This window comes from Hemiscyllium ocellatum, chromosome 26 (assembly GCF_020745735.1).
Source record: "Hemiscyllium ocellatum isolate sHemOce1 chromosome 26, sHemOce1.pat.X.cur, whole genome shotgun sequence".
NCBI classification, from domain to species: Eukaryota; Metazoa; Chordata; class Chondrichthyes; order Orectolobiformes; family Hemiscylliidae; genus Hemiscyllium; species Hemiscyllium ocellatum.
Window position 1 is genome coordinate 20,674,827 of NC_083426.1, and position 15,531 is coordinate 20,690,357.

General features: G+C 38.8%; 1 protein-coding gene across 3 annotated transcripts in view; it reads left to right on the top strand.

The window, feature by feature from the left end:
* LOC132828227 (membrane cofactor protein-like) overlaps window positions 1-9,784 on the top strand; it is a 61,212-nt gene extending 51,428 nt beyond the window's left edge. For 2 of the 3 annotated variants that reach the window (XM_060845181.1, XM_060845182.1), the window contains 3 exons: window positions 4,122-4,209; window positions 4,742-4,871; window positions 9,647-9,784. In XM_060845181.1, coding sequence (XP_060701164.1) covers window positions 4,122-4,209; window positions 4,742-4,838 — 185 coding nt within the window. In that variant the 3' untranslated portion in view covers window positions 4,839-4,871; window positions 9,647-9,784. The remainder of the gene's footprint in view (window positions 1-4,121; window positions 4,210-4,741; window positions 4,872-9,646) is intronic. The other variant, XM_060845183.1, reaches the window with a different exon arrangement.
* The last annotated feature ends 5,747 nt before the right edge of the window (window positions 9,785-15,531 follow it).

Here is a 15,531-nt window from a genome sequence, read left to right on the forward strand (position 1 = left end):
GTTTCCCATTGTTAAGACTGAAAATAAGCAGATTCAGGTTGGATTCAGTTTAAAATTCTTAAAATTATGACATTCCAGCAGCTTTGTTAAAATTACCTCCTTGAGTCTTCCATGGATGAGAGACTTATAGTTAGTAAGATAAGGCTTCCATTTCTATCACTTATTTGAGTGTCTTTTTAGTTTAGCAATGTTGCAAGGTTTTTTTTGTATTTGCCCATCTAACGCATTGGAATACAACACAGCTCTGCGCTGTGCACATACATTTATACTGTCACTCACGTTGCATCTGCTTGGATGATCAGATATCTCGGCCATGTAGTGCAACGCTCCTTCATTCAGGATACACTGGCTGACAGAAGTTCTGTGTTACCTTGTTTTTTCCATGAAGACAGCAAGCATGGCAACTTGTCATATTTTCCAGCTTTGATCAATCAAGATATGTTGATGTACGGAAGAATGCTATTCCAGTGTCACACCTACAGCGTTTGCTAACAACTTGAATGGCAAACAAACTGCACACACTTCAACCAGGTGGTCATGTCTGAAAGTCCAAAAGGAGTAACTTATTAATCCAGCAAAGGGGGACTGTTATTAGCCAGAGGGTGTTGCCACACTCAGTCAAAGGCTTTGTCTGATTTCACTCCAGGATTTGGTCTCTGTCAGATGAGCACTTAGTGCAGTCAGGATCTGTGTTTTGCAGTCTGTGGTCAGTCCTGGGATTTAAACACTAAATGTCAAAGGTGCTTATCAAGGACCAGTAGTATTTTGGGAAATGGCAAAGTCAAGCATAAGGATTGGAGTCACCGTACTAAATACGTAGAGGATAATCATGTGAAGGGGAGTGACTTTAAATACAAGCAGTGGAAATTGATACAACATGACAGGGATCAGGATATTTCAGGAGAGGAGACACTCAACAATGGTCCCCAGTACCTTGGGAGGACAGTACATCATGCTGTTGGTTATTGCTGTGCAGCTCAGCTGGGTCTTGGGATAAGTTGGGCAGATGATCAGTTAAATAAATAGGTTGTGTGAGAATGTGAGGCTTAAAATGAAGGAATCGACAAGAACTGTAAAGCAGGGAGGAATATGAAAGTGTGGTGGAGGAAAGGATCACCTAGATAAACAGGGTGCATTTGGAACTCACTCTGTCAAGTATAATCTAGAAAGCTTCGCACCTTCCGATTTCAATTGTTCATTAGCATTCCCAGCGTGAGTGGAGTAAATTCGTTTCAATTTGTCTCCAGGAATGGCCCCCATTTGTGGTTCATCTGAGGCTCTTAAAGTTACAGTTGTGTTAATCAGTCACTTGTAGATTTGAGATTAAAGGCATCCACAGTGACAAAATTCTACATGTGCTTCTCAGGCATTGACCAGGACAGAATTGTTACAAAGAAGGTGGCCATTCGATCCATTGTGTCTGCACTGACTTGGTGTCATCTGCAATCCTCACTTCCACCTGACTTGATGTCAGTCTCTTATCTTTCCCCTTAGTCTTGCACATTGTTTCAACCTAAATAATTATTCAATGCCCTCTTGAATTCATCAATGGCTTCACACATTTCTAGGGAGTGCATTCCGTACCGCAGCTGCTTGTTGGATGGAAACATTTTTTTTTCTCATCTCACATTTTTTTTTTGCAAAGTATTTTCAGTCTATGTATTTTGATCTTAATTCTGCTCCAGGTGGGTACAGTTTCTTCCTTTCCACTCTGTCCAGACTCTTGAAGATTTCGAAAATTTCCTTCAAATCTTTACTCTGCCTTTTTTTCAAGGAAACAGTCCCAAATTCTCTAATCTTTCTTCATAACCGAAGTGATTCATCCCTGAAACCATTCTTATAAATTTCTCTTGCACTCTCTTTTCACTCATCGCACGTCTTTCCTGAAGTGTGGTGCCCAGAACTGTCATTGATCATTCCAAATTTATCCGAGCAATCACTATGAAATAAACATAAATTGACCTTTACATTGTTACGTGCTGTGAACAATTCCCAAATATATGTGCTCCTGACTGTTAAGTACCTATTAAAGTAAAAGTACTTCAGCTGGTGCATGCTGCCGGAGACACCTTCACTGATGCAATGTGTGTAGCCTTCTTCAGAGGTGTGGTATTAACTGGTGACCATAGGGACTGCAGAGTCTGTGTGGGATATGGCTGATGCCTACAAAAGACAAGAGGGAATTAGTTGTGCAGTAGGAGTGGAACCTTGAACATCTTATGGATGTGTTCAGAGTAGTGGTAATAGGGGATCAGCACAGCACATCACAATCTTACTAGGTTGCCATAGCATGCAGATCTCAACTTACCTGCACAAGTGTAATTGATTAGTCACTTCACCCCCTATGAGGAGATAATTTCAGCCAGTGGCACGGTGGTTAGCACTGCTGCCTCACAGCGCCTGTAGACCCGGGTTCAATTCCCGACTCAGGCGACTGACTGTGTGGAGTTTGCACGTTCTCCCCGTGTCTGCGTGGGTTTCCTCCGGGTGCTCCGGTTTCCTCCCACAGTCCAAAGATGTGCGGGTCAGGTGAATTGGCCATGCTAAATTGCCCGTAGTGTTAGGTAAGGGGTAAATGTAGGGGTATGGGTGGGTTGCGCTTCGGCGGGTCGGTGTGGACTTGTTGGGCCGAAGGGCCTGTTTCCACACTGTAAGTCTAATCAGTCATCTGTCTTTGCCATCTCAGTCTTATTATGGGCCATTTTGATCCCTCGATGTAGCAAAGGGATTGAGTGATTTGAAAATGGATAGCATGAGTTTTAATGTTAGTGCAGGAATGCTATAAAATGGTCCAAGTTACTAAGGAGGAATTGCAGAGGGCAAGAGGTTTAATATTTTGGAGGGATGTGGTGGGTGTGACCTGTTGAGGCATAATGCTGAATGCAATATTGAGAATGGTTGGTCATGAGCCTTAATGGGAGATGGGTGCCATTGAAGACATAAGAGCAGAATAGCAGCTTCCCCTCAAATTTTCTTCCTGTTTGTTTGAGCCTTCAGGGTCCATGCACACAGCAGGGACAACCACAACCTGAATTCAATGCTGCAGTCAGCATGCTGATGCTGATCACGTGCTTGAAACCTTGGAGCTGCTGAGTGCTTGTGCAGCCATGTAGCTTCGAGGGAATGCTCTGAGTCAGTAGAGAGAAGGTGGTGACACTCAAACTTGTGAAGCATACTACATCATTCACCTTCGCTCAACATCATTGCTGATCCTTCTGAAATGCTGATACCACAGCGGCCCAGGTGTCAGCTTTGGACCAGGCTGGTATGATATGGTGATGTGCTGTCTTCTGGCAGTCATGGGGAAGGAGAATGGTCCATCTCTTCCCCCAGTCTATCCACTAGGACCTCCAGTCCCCTGTTGTCAGTGAGATACTAAATTGCCCCTCTCAGGCATGACTTTTCCAAATGTACAGCAGCCAACTGAACAACAATCCTTGCCGTGAAGCATAATGTGCACAGCTAAGGTTTAAATATGGCACCTCTAGCATGAATGCCTGATGGTCCCAGCAGTGGTAAACATTTCTTCCAATTGTGTTCATCTGTGTGAGGATGATATCAAAGGATTGATGCATCTTTAAGTGAGCAGTGGAGAATTGAGTAAGAATGTTTGCTAGGCCTCTCAAGGGTAAACTCCATGAAGCTCCCCAAAGTTAAAACTTTGCCAAGATTCAGTTCCATATTTTCGAAAGCATTCTTTATGAGCATTATATCATGCTCTTGGCATCATATAATGCAGTCACCCTTAATGTCACTACAGGTCCTTCTGCTGTAATGTGACAGTTGTGTTCCTCATCAACCTCGCGCTATAGAAATTCTCACTGCAGAACTTGCTAATAGAAAAGCGCACTACCTGTTCAGTAGAAAGTTTGTGTTATCCAAGCAATGTCCACAATTTATCAATCACATTGTAGCCAATTTGCACTAATGAAATATGCATGATAGTAGAATGACCTGTGATCAGTAATTTTGAGATGGTTGCATCTGTATTTGTCATCAATCACTATTTGTAAATGAAGTTAAGGAAGATATCAGAAGTTGAGAAAGAAAATGACACTATTAGCTAGTTTAGTAGCTACAATGCAAGCTTAATCATTGACACACTTTATGTACTCTTCAAGGTACGACAGGTATTGTTGTCAGTTGTATTATTGGTATTTGTGTCGGAATTGGTGGTGCTGCTGGATTATCCTTTTATAATAAGAAACGGTAAGATACTTTTATTGTCACGACTACTGTGTATCTTCTGGAAATCCACAAACACACCCTGCTTTGTTTTTTTTACATCTTTTCATAGTCTATTTCCCATTGATTTGCTCTTTTTTTCCCTAGCTTTTGATTCACTGCCACAAAATTGCCTTTTGAGAAACCTGCCAAAAAAAAATCTACTTTTCTCATAGAAATCATTCATTAAATTTAATATGTATGTTAACAACTGACCCCAGGTTTTCTTCCCAACAAGCTCAATCCAACTATTTTAATTTTTAACCCCTATGAAAATGTAAATGATTGATTTGCAATGATTTGTCTATCTATAGTTTTCATTTTTGGTTGGTTTCCTTCGCCTGCATTTTCCAAGTACTGTTATGAAGCTTGAAATCGCTTTGAATGTGTTGTCACTGTGATATTTCAAAGTTGAGTTATTTATTATGCTGTATTTATGATACTTATATTTTACAAATTTATCAACATTATGACATATTCAATTTTCATTTATGTTTAACATCTTTTGTCTTTGCAGACAGCGTACCATGTGTAAGAAGGTTCACATCAACCCTCAACCCAGTGAAAACCAAGTGGAGGCCAATGTTAATGAGTACCATGATGACCCAGCATGATCTTTAATGAAGTCGAACTTATGATTATAGAAGGTAATCCTGCTTTAAGTGCTTTCAGTATTATTCTAGTATACTGTTAATTGGCCAATTTTTAATCCCTTAACTAACTTTACTAAAAGAGACTTCCAGATAGCCATCTCATTACTGTTTCTGGAATAGTTCTATGTGCCAACTGCCTGTGATTCCTTCAATAAATATGATGAACATGCTTCATAAAAGTGCTTCATTGACTGTGAAACACCTTGTCTCATCAAGATTAGGGAACACACTACAAAAATCTAACTTCTGAAATAAAAATCGAAATTGCTGGAGAAATTTAGGTTTGGCAGCATCTCTGGAAAGAAAGAGCAAATGTTTCGAGTCCAGTGACCCTTCTTCAGAATCTAAGTGTGTTCTTCCTAGTGTAGTGATTGAGCCAACTAATCATGGCACCATGCTGCAGAATGTCATTCAAGTAATGGCGCAGAAGGTGATGTAGTGATGTGGCAGAAAAGAACAGTATTGTCAGGTTGGTTGGCATTGCTTTTTGCAGGAAATTGTGAAAATCCAGAAGGTTGTGTTGTCTTTTCAGTGCCAATGTTTGAGACATCTGCAGGAAAGAAGTTTACAGTGGGAAAGGGAGCTCCAGTCATTTTGCATGTAGGTATCAACAATATAAACAGGACCAAGAAAGATGTTCAGTGTAAAATCAGGCAGGTAAAGATAGCTGAGTTGAATTAATAAATCACATCTAAGATTGTTTCTTAAAAGAGCATGTTCTGGAACCATGACAGGGCAAACTGTACACGACCTGAACTGTTTAACAAGTCAAGGTTAATTAATACTGTTAGCATGAAGTTAGTTTAAGTTAGTGGTGATCATAATAATTGAATTCAAGATTCCAGTTGAGGGAGGGAAAAGCAGGGCTAAGACTGGAATTTAAAAATTAAGAGCAACTATCGAAATACAGAAAATTGGTGCAGGTGTATGCAGGTGCGGCCCTTTGATCCTTCTGTGCCACTTGGTCTTGTGCACTTTTATAAAGATCCAAAGTTATCCTTTTCCAAACTACTGTTTTCCAGATATTTTCCTCGATGGATTCACATAGATTTTTGCATCAGCTGCTAACACCCAACCTATTATTAGCATGACAATTTGCCCTTATTTACATTTTTTTCTTTATGTAAAACCAAAGTAAGGCCATAGGAAATAGGAACAGGGTAGCCATTTGGTCCCTCAGACCTGCACTGGTGCAGAGAGAGAAACTGGTGAGGAGCTAACTGCGAATCTAACATCTTGCTCTCAAAGAAATTAGAAAGCACTCTCTATTAAAGGCACCTTTTCATGTAAAACATACTCGCAGTAAAAAGAAAGAAGATGACCCAGGGAGATCAGTAGCTAGAAGAGTGAAGACACGGAAGAAGACAGAGACTGTGTGGTTTTGAGATTAAGTTAATGTAAATTGGAACAGCAAATTTTTACAGTTATATAGTAAGTAGTTAAGAGAAAGGGGGACTTTGGATTTGTGAATAATTTTGTTTGTTCACTTAGAGTTAGAAAAATCAATTGACTTTTTTTTAAATCGTGGAAGTTGGGAATACTCTGTTACTTACATTTTAACAGGTGAGGCGAGGTTTTCTGGGTGTTCGGTTTAATTACTGGAGGGATTCAACCTTCCGCGTCATGGCGAGATAAGGGACTAAGCCCAGTAGAAATATCACCAAAGATGAATTTTTAAAGAATTAAATCTTTCATAATCAATGTATTCAATTAAAATAAAAAAGCATTATGTTGATTCACCAGAGCAACTTTGCTGACGCAGCATAGCTAAGTCTAGGAACATAAAATAATAGTTGTGACACATTTCTTTTTGAGTAATTCTTCCAATTCATCTATGTCGGCCAGATATCCAAACCTAATCTAGTCCATGTGGATCAGACAGCTCAACGTAATTTAGTCCCATTCGTCAGCACCCGGCCCATATTCCTCCAAACCCTTCCTATTCATATACCCATGTAGATGCCTTTTGAACATTGCAATTGTACAAGCCTCCACTACTTTCTCTGGCAGCTCATTCCGTGCACGTACCACTCTCTGCGTGAAAACGTTGCCCCTTTAGTTCTCTTTTATATCTTTCCCCTCTCACCCTAAACCCATGCCCTCTAGTTTTGCACTCGCCAGCACCTGGGAAGACCTTGTCTATTTATCCTATCCATGCCCCTCATGATTTTATAAACTTCTATGAGGTCATCCCTCAACCTCCGAAGCTCTAGGGTAAACAGTCCCAGACTATTCAACATCTCCCCATAGCTCAAATCCTCCAAACCTGGCAACTTCCTTGTAAATCTTTTTTGAACCCTTTCATGTTTCACAACATTTTTCCAATACAAGGAGACCAGAATTGCACCCAATATTCCAAAGCTGGCCTAACCAATGTCCTGTACAGCTGCAACATGACCTCCGACTCCTCTACTCAATACTCTGACTGATAAAGGAAAGTATGCCAAATGCCTTTACTACCTTATCTACCTGCGACTCTACTTTCAAGGAGCTATGAACCTTTACTCCAAGGTTTCTTTGTTCAGCAAGACTCCCTAGGACATCACCATTAAGTGTATAAGTCTCCTTTCCTTTGTTGAATCTGTTTCCACCATGCTTTTTAAGCACTTGGTGGTCAATGTTATTTTCCTGCTGTTTGTCTAACAAGTGAACTGCAGTTTTCATAATTTTCAAAAGGTATACAGAAACAATGTCTGGTCTCATTCTTGTCAATCTGAGCACAGGCAGGCTATCAGTTGCCATGGTTTCTGTTCAAACTCATGCACCATTACCTCTTGTTGTTTCTGAAGTATCTACCCTTAGCTCTGTCCTTCGCTTTATCGACATGCTGCTCTTCAGTGACATCATTTGAAATTTCCAGGTATGATGATGACATCTAGGCTCAATCTCATCACCACCTCTCATGATTAATCCACATATTGTCAGATGTTTGTCTAAGATCTACTGCTGCATAAGCAGACATTTCCTACAATTAAAACCTTAAAAACACAACTAATTGGCTTCAAGCTCCATCTGCAAACTCTAGATGAAAGAATTGAGGACATTCTGGCTAAGTGTGCAAATGATATAGAGATAGGTAGAGGGATAGGTAGGATTGAGGCAGCAGGGTGGGTGCAGAAGGATTTGGACAGGAAAGGAGAGTGGGCAAAAAAGTAGCAGGTGGAGTACAACTTAAGAAAGTGTGAGGTCATGCACTTTGGTAGGAAAGTAGAGGCATGGACTATTTTCTAAATGGGGAGAAAATTCAGAAGTCTAAAGTGCAGAGACTTGGGGGTTTTAGTCCAGGATTCTCAAGGTAAATGTGCAGGTTGAGTCAGGAGTGAACAAGGCAAATGCACTGATGCCATTTATTTTGAGAGGACTTGAACATAAAAGCAGGGATGTACTTCCAAAGCTCTTTAACACTCTGGTCAGACCACATTTGAAGTACTATACGCAGTTTTGGTCCCATATCTCCAGAAGGATGTATTGGCCTTGGGAGCGTCTTTGGACAAGTTCACAAGAATGGTCTCAGGAATGAAAAGCTTAACATATGATGAAGTTTTGAGGACTCTGGTATTTACTTGGAGTTGAGAAGGTTGTGGGGAGATCTAACTGAAACATACAAAATACTGAATGACCTGGACAGAGTGGATATTGGGAAGATGTTTCCATTGGTAAGAAAGACTAGGACCTGATGGCACAGCCTTAGAATAAAGGGAAGATCTTTTAGAACAGAGATAAGGAGAAACTTCTTCAGCCAGAGAGTAGTAAATCTATGAAATTAATTGCCACAGAATGCTGTGGAGGCCAGGTGATTGGATATATTTAAGACTGAGAGAGATTGGTTCTTGAGTATCAAGGGTCACAGGGAGACAGCGGGAGAAAGGATTTAAGAAACCTATCAGCTATGATTGAATGATGGAGCAGACTCAAAGGGCTGAATTTCTGCTCCTATGTCTTATGGTCTTAAACAGACCATTTGGTCCAACTTGTCCATGCTGACCAGATATCCGAACCATTTGCCAGTATTTGGTCCAGATAAAAATCTTTCCTACTCATATACACATCCAGGTGCCTTTTAAATGATGTAATTGTCCCACCTCCAACAGTTCCTTTGGCAGCTCATTCCCCTCTCACCTTGTTTCAAGTTCATGGCCTCACTCCCAGCTAACATCCTACAGCCCACATCCTCCGAGATAAATATGTTTGTAATGTTGACCCCTTGAGCATCTGTGATTTTATTTGCTACACCATTTGTGGCTATATCTGTCTAAACTCTACAATTCCTTCCTTCAATCTCTTTATCTCTTTACATTTCTTTCCTCTTTTTAAAATGCCTATCTAAACTATTTCCTATTTCCAACCTTTTGGTCAGATCCCCTCATTTCACTTGATTAATTTTTGGGATGTTACTTTGATCCAGTTTAGCATATTGTGACATTATGTTACTAGTATTATACAAACAAATGTTATTTTTGTAAATTATCTCTCCATACACAAGAAGTTAAATTTAAAATGCTAAGTGTTGCTGTGGTTTTACGAACCATGATTAAATGCTGTTTATGCAACAAACGATTTCAGTAATAAGAACACGATTAAAAATAGTCAGAAATCTGGCAACATCTGTGAAAAGCTGTACAGTTAATGCTTAAGATTTGTTTCCTTACTATATTTTAGATTTTTTTAACCATCTGTTAATACAGTTATTGTTTCATCACCTTGCATGTATTCACGTTTGACTAATGTTAAGATCTTTTCTAATTGTCTATACTTTCTCTCCCCCCCAGATCAAAACTCTAAATAGATTCAATTTTGATGCAAACTTCTAACAAAATCCTACTTCAGTTCATCACATTTCTGAGCAAATGAACTGATGAATCTACCTTCTCGGATATTACAAAGCAACATTGATGCAGCTGTCGATATTTTCAACACACAATGTTGAAAATGCTCAGCAGTTCTGGCAACATCTGCGAAAAGGTAACTATTAACGTTTGTCAGCGATCTGAAATGTGAATACTGCTGCTCACATCACAGATGCTGCCAGACATGCGGAGTATTTCCAAGATTTTCTTGTTTTCTTTCAGATTTTCTCGCATCTGCAATATTTTGTTTTAATTTAACTTATTTGGTTTATCAAGGAGTAAAGTTTTCATGCCAGATGTTCTATCCTTTAGGCAATTGCACTTTAATGAAAACTTTAGGCTAGTTTTCATTTTTGATACCTGTGCAGCTGCTGTTGCTCTATAAAACTGTCCACTGGAAATTGTGATTTAGATTTGAACACTGTTTGTTTAAAAAATTATTATTCTATTGTTTATTTGAATGTTTTGTAAATATATTTGTACTGCCCTGATTGCAGTTGCATTTTCAGGGATGCAGAAGGTCCACGAATAAGTTATTGTCACTTTTATTCTGACGTCTGTGTGAATTACTGATTGGTGTCCTGCTTCTGGAAACTTACTGTTAATTGCCTTAAATGACAAAGTGCTATAGAGTATTTGACAAGACCAGCCTGATTGTGGTTTTCCTTCACCTTGCACTATATATTGTATCTGTGAAACTTCATGAAACAATTAAACCTTAACTAATAAGAACTAAAAGTCTGTCCTCCAGTTTTAAAACAAACCCTTGATTTTTTTTGTTACTTTTCTATTCAAGGATTAACAAAGCAAAGCTATTGTCCTTATATTTGAAACTAAAGCTGAAACATGACATTTGAATGCTTACTCTTTGTTTCCTGCACCTCCCAGATGAAACATCTAAAATTAGTTGCATGAACAACTTGAAGATGAGGTCATTCACTGTAAAGTTAACTTTCTTAATTGTGCATTACTTCACACTTCTAAAACATCAAACTATTTTTATCTAATAGTGTAGTTTTATTGAACTTGACTCACTGCTCAGGTTCTGATCAGGGTTTTGATCAGCCTTTTACAGCATTCTTTTTGTGTGTTCGAAATTTAAGATCCATTCATTCTAATATCTGCTCTAATGTCTGAAATACTTTGTAAGCATTTCTTAATCCTGTATCCAGGAGTGAGTTACTTTTCACAGTTGAGAGCAATATTCCATTTCCATTCTACTACAAAAGGAATAACTCAGTGCCTTCAAAAATAAGAGTATCACATTCAACAATAGCAAATTGCCTTTATTGTGCTCTGTACACCAGTTATTATGCAGCAAAGAAGAACATAAAGTTAAAAGCAAATTATCAGAAATGAATGCAATGGCTAAGTGTGTAATTGTGGAATAAATTTGATTCATACTCTATAATTAGTGTATAACCATGTGAACTGCTACATTGTTCTTTAAAATTAACAGCTGGCTTGCTAATGCCGTTCAGGAAAGGAAATCTGCCAGTCTACTGGGCTAGCTTATTCATGAATCCCAAACAGTGTAGTCCATTCTTAATGCATTCTGTAGATTCTCAGACCATCGTCATAGTTTGGTTGATTTCAAGAAGGCAGTGTACCATTACTTGCTCATGATAACTACATGTAAATGATAAATATTGTATTGTTACTGTTATCCATATGCCAATAAGAAATACTTTTTAAAAGCACTCAACGTTAAACTTTGCTCAATTCTAAAGAAATAAATTCATCTTGGGATAACCAAAGGTGACTCTTAAATTTGTGAATGTAACCAGTTTCAAAATGGCTGACCTGAAATAGGAAAATTAAGGAATATTAATTTTAATAATGTTGGTACTTAATTTTATTATTGCCTAAAATGTCCAAAAATGCTAATACCTTTAATCCAAATAATTCTAAAAATGTTTACAATGTGACCCTGGATTTTTGATTTAGCTCATTAATGCTCTAATCCCAAAAAGAAAGAGAACACAAGATTTTTGCTATTACAGTGTAAATCTGACTTTAATATTTAATATTTTGAGTCTGTGCAAAATGAATATACTTTGTTAATAGCAGCAGTCATGTTAGTTTATTTTCCTTTTGTATAAATGTACCATTTTAGACTCAAATCTCTATCGCCACTCAAATGGAATCAAAATAACCACGTAGATCACCTATGTTGTGGTTCTGTTCCCCAAGCTGGGAATTTGTGTTGCAGACATTTTGTCCCCTGTCTAGGTGACATCCTCAGTGCTTGGGAGCCTCCTCTGAAGCACTTCTGTGATGTTTCCTCTGGCATTTATAGTGATTTGTACCTGCCGCTTCCGGTTGTCAGTTCCAGCTATCTGCTGATGGTAGACGTGATGGTACAGAGAACACCGAATGGAGATTTCACCACAAAGGCATACAGGAAAGCCACACACACAGACCAAGTCCTAAACTATGAAAGCAACCACCCCAACACACACAAAAGAAGTTGCATCAAGACACTGTTCAAAAGGGCCACAACACATTGCAGTACACCAGAAATGCAAAAAGAGGAAGAAGAGCACCGATACAATGTATTTGCCAAAAACGGATACCCGCGCAATTTCATCAACAGATGCCTAAGGGAAAGACAACAGAATGAGGACATGCCACAACCCAAAGGACTAGCCACACTACCATACATCAAGAGCATTTTCGAACTGACAGCCAGACTACTGCGACCACTAGGACTCATAACAGCACACAAACCAACAGCTACTCTCAGACAACAATTCACCAGAATGAAGGACCCGATATTCAGCATGAGCAAAACTGACATAGTTTACAAAATCCCATGCAAGGACTGCACAAAACACTACATAGGATAAACAGGAAGATAGCTAATGATCCGTATCCATGAACACCAACTAGCTATCCTTAGTAGTCACACACTCAGATGACAAACAACATGAGTTTGACTGGGAGAATTATAGGACAAGCCAAACAGAGAACAGCCAGGGAATTCCTAGAGGCATGGCACTCATCCACAGATTCAATCAATAAGCACATCAACCTAAACCCAATATACTGGCTACTGCAGCGAACAGCTGGAACTGACAACCAGAAGTGGCAAGTACAAATCACTATAAATGCTGGAGGAAACATCACAGAAGCGCTTCACAGGAGGCTCCCAAGCACTGAGGATGTCACCTAGACAGGGGACAAAAACGTCTGCAACACAAATTCCCAGCTCGGCAATCAGAACCACAACAACGAGCACCCGATCTACAAATCTTCTCCCAAACTTTGAAGATCATCTATGTATATCTGTGATCATCTGCATTCCGAAACATTTCTGACTTCTAGCATCTGCAGTCCTTTGGTTTTTTTGATCTGTTTTACTTATCAAAGTTGAAGCGTTTTGAACATGTTATTTTATATACATGCAAATAAAAACAAAATACTGTGGATGCTGGAAATCTGAAACAGAACAGAACATAGTGCAGAAACGGCAGCATTTGTGAAGAGTGAAACAGACTTAATGTTTCAAGTCCAAAGTCTCTTTTTTGAAACTACAGGATTTGCTTAGTTTCTCCAGCATTTTCTGTTTTTATTTTATGGAATACATACAAGTTGTGTTGATGTATCTCCTTTTATTAAAGATTTTGGAACCTCAATCTTTGTACAAAATGCAGTAATTTGGATTTGATTTGAGCTGAGGACAAAGAAAGATGATGTTGAATATTATCCAGTGTTTATACTTTGTAGACTATGCTGTAGTATGTCATGTGTAGTACTGAAGGATGATGATGTCAGCTTGTACGAGAGACATAGCTGCAAATTGAGGGGTGATAGATTTAAGACAGATGTCAGAAGAATGTTCTTTACTCAGAGAGGGGTAAGAGCGTGGAATGCTTGCCAATGTACTTAAGTCAGCAACATTAGAGAGATTTAAACAATCCTTAGATAAGCACATGGATGATGATGGGATAGTAAATGGGGCTGGGCTTAGATTACTATACAGGTCGGCGCAACATCGAAGGCTGAAGGGCCTGTTCTGTGCTGTATTGTTCTATGTTCTACATTCTAAGTATGATAAACTAGCAATGTAATTCTGAAACAGTTGTAAAGATCCTTTTAGAAATATTGTAAACGTATGTTCTTAAAAACAATATGAATGCACTTTTCACCAAATTTACTATACTGATATATCAAATGATTGTAGCCATTCTCATTGCTCTTGTGTAGCATTTGTTACAACATGGGATAAACCCTCCTGCTTAATTTTGACTAGCTCCACAGAAAAGGTTTTTACCACGTGCAGTAATCTGTGAAAATTCAAGAGGCCAAAAACTATTTAAAGTAAAAATTACCAATTTCATTTCTTAAAGTATAACAGAGAATACTTAACAAACAACTATTTACAACTCCTTCCTCTAACCTATCTTTTACCTTCCCCCTTCTATAATACTAGTTTGATAAACCGCCCCCCCCCGATAAAGATTTACCAAAATTCAGATTTTCAAAATCAGCCAGATGTTGAATCTTTTGTTTCTATCTTTCTCTGTCTTATTTTCTTCTTCTTAGGGATTTCTGTTTCACCGGTTACTGATTGATAAAAGTACCTTTAAGAGAGCTATACTCCGGGCAGTCTGCAGATGTTGGTGGCATGACAGTTCTCCTCCCAACTGTTCAGTTTCCCCCGATTGTATACTCTCAAAGGGTTGGATTGTGTCATTGGCTTTTAAGATTGTCAAGATGCTAAATTTAAAGTTGATTAGAGTTGGTATTTTTCGGGTTGTAATTTAAACTGATTAGCCTAATTCAAATTTCCTTTGTTGTCTCCAGGCAACCAGCTAATCAAGTTGTTTGACCAAATGTTACATTATACCTTGTTTAGAACACTTCTTGCTGTGTCAGGTAGTTCGGCTAGCTTTTAACTCTCTGAATGATACAGTACACCCACATCTTCATAACACATTATTCAATAACTGTACTCAGCAATTCTCAAGCCCATGGCCAACTATTACTTGCTAGAAGGTGCAAGTAGGCTCAGTAAGTTTGTTTTATGACATTATATTTGAAGCCTGGTTGTGCACCAGATCAAGTGCTGCCAGACCAGAATAGACTTTCACAGTAGATGTTGTGGGAAAAGAAAAGCTTCTGAAGGTTTTTAAGTAGAATAGGTGATTCTTCATTGGAAATAGAATCTCACCATTATAAATTATTGTCTCTACATTATCACCTATCTGACCAACTGTTAAAGAAATCACAGCTGCAAGGATGGTTTGTTGCACCAAATCTTTACATAGCTGATCTGCTGAATGTGATGTTTTGCTTGCTTAATGCCTTTGCCTTCCTCTGAAGAATACTGCTGTTGCTTTCCCAGCTCTTCAGGATCGATCATGTACCTTCTTTGTTTTTCCCAGTTGGGCAGAGCACGTTGCACAAAGATGCTGTGGCACAATGGAAGGTAGTGTGAAACTATCTCCCACCCTCACACCACCACTGGCATTCACACTTCATCTTCAACAGGCCATGATGGTGGATAAGAATTATTTTCCATCTCTGAGCTCACTAATAATTACATAAGATTCCTAAGTCAAACTACGATTCCATTTAATTTTTGTTTGGTCAACGGAAGCAATTTACCAGAATTATTTAGTGTTTTTTTTAATGATGCATTTCTGCTATGTGCCATTTTGAACCAGGATTTCTTGTGCTATGGTGCCCACCTTAATAATGTTGATACCCTTAATCCAAGGAAACAAGCCAGGAATAGCTGTAAACCAGCATTAAATTTCTTATTTTGACCTGTTTTCCACTGGACATGATTTCTAACTAAC